Below are 263 nucleotides of genomic sequence, written 5' to 3'. Positions count from 1 at the left end.
GGTGGGATGGGGCTGGAACAGCCCGTAAGGGACGGGCAGGGCTTCAACCAGCAACCACAGAGCTGGGGCCACCCCAGCGGGGCCCGTACCTCGCGCTGCCTCCCAGCTTGATGGCCACCTTGCCCAGGGGCTTCTCCAGGTCATCGTGAACCAGGTACACGTCTTCTGGGCGCACGCTGTAGCTCTCGGCTTTGGAAACACAAATACAGCCCAAGAAAGGAGGGGGAGAAGGCGCCAGGCCCCGCGGCGCGAGGGGGCAGCGG

The 263-nt window shown here is 66.5% G+C and overlaps 1 protein-coding gene across 1 annotated transcript in view; it reads right to left on the bottom strand.

Moving 5' to 3' along the window:
* Positions 1 to 189, bottom strand: part of PTRH1 (peptidyl-tRNA hydrolase 1 homolog (S. cerevisiae)) — a gene marked incomplete at its 5' end in the record, with an annotated part of 1,542 nt that extends 1,353 nt beyond the window's left edge. The window contains one exon of the mRNA XM_008942316.1: positions 90 to 189. Coding sequence (XP_008940564.1) covers positions 90 to 189 — 100 coding nt within the window. The remainder of the gene's footprint in view (positions 1 to 89) is intronic.
* Positions 190 to 263: the final 74 nt, after the last annotated feature.

This window comes from Merops nubicus, unplaced genomic scaffold, assembly GCF_000691845.1.
Source record: "Merops nubicus isolate BGI_N331 unplaced genomic scaffold, ASM69184v1 scaffold22356, whole genome shotgun sequence".
NCBI classification, from domain to species: Eukaryota; Metazoa; Chordata; class Aves; order Coraciiformes; family Meropidae; genus Merops; species Merops nubicus.
Note: the sequence above shows the minus strand (reverse complement) of the source record. Positions and strands in the feature narration are given on the sequence as shown.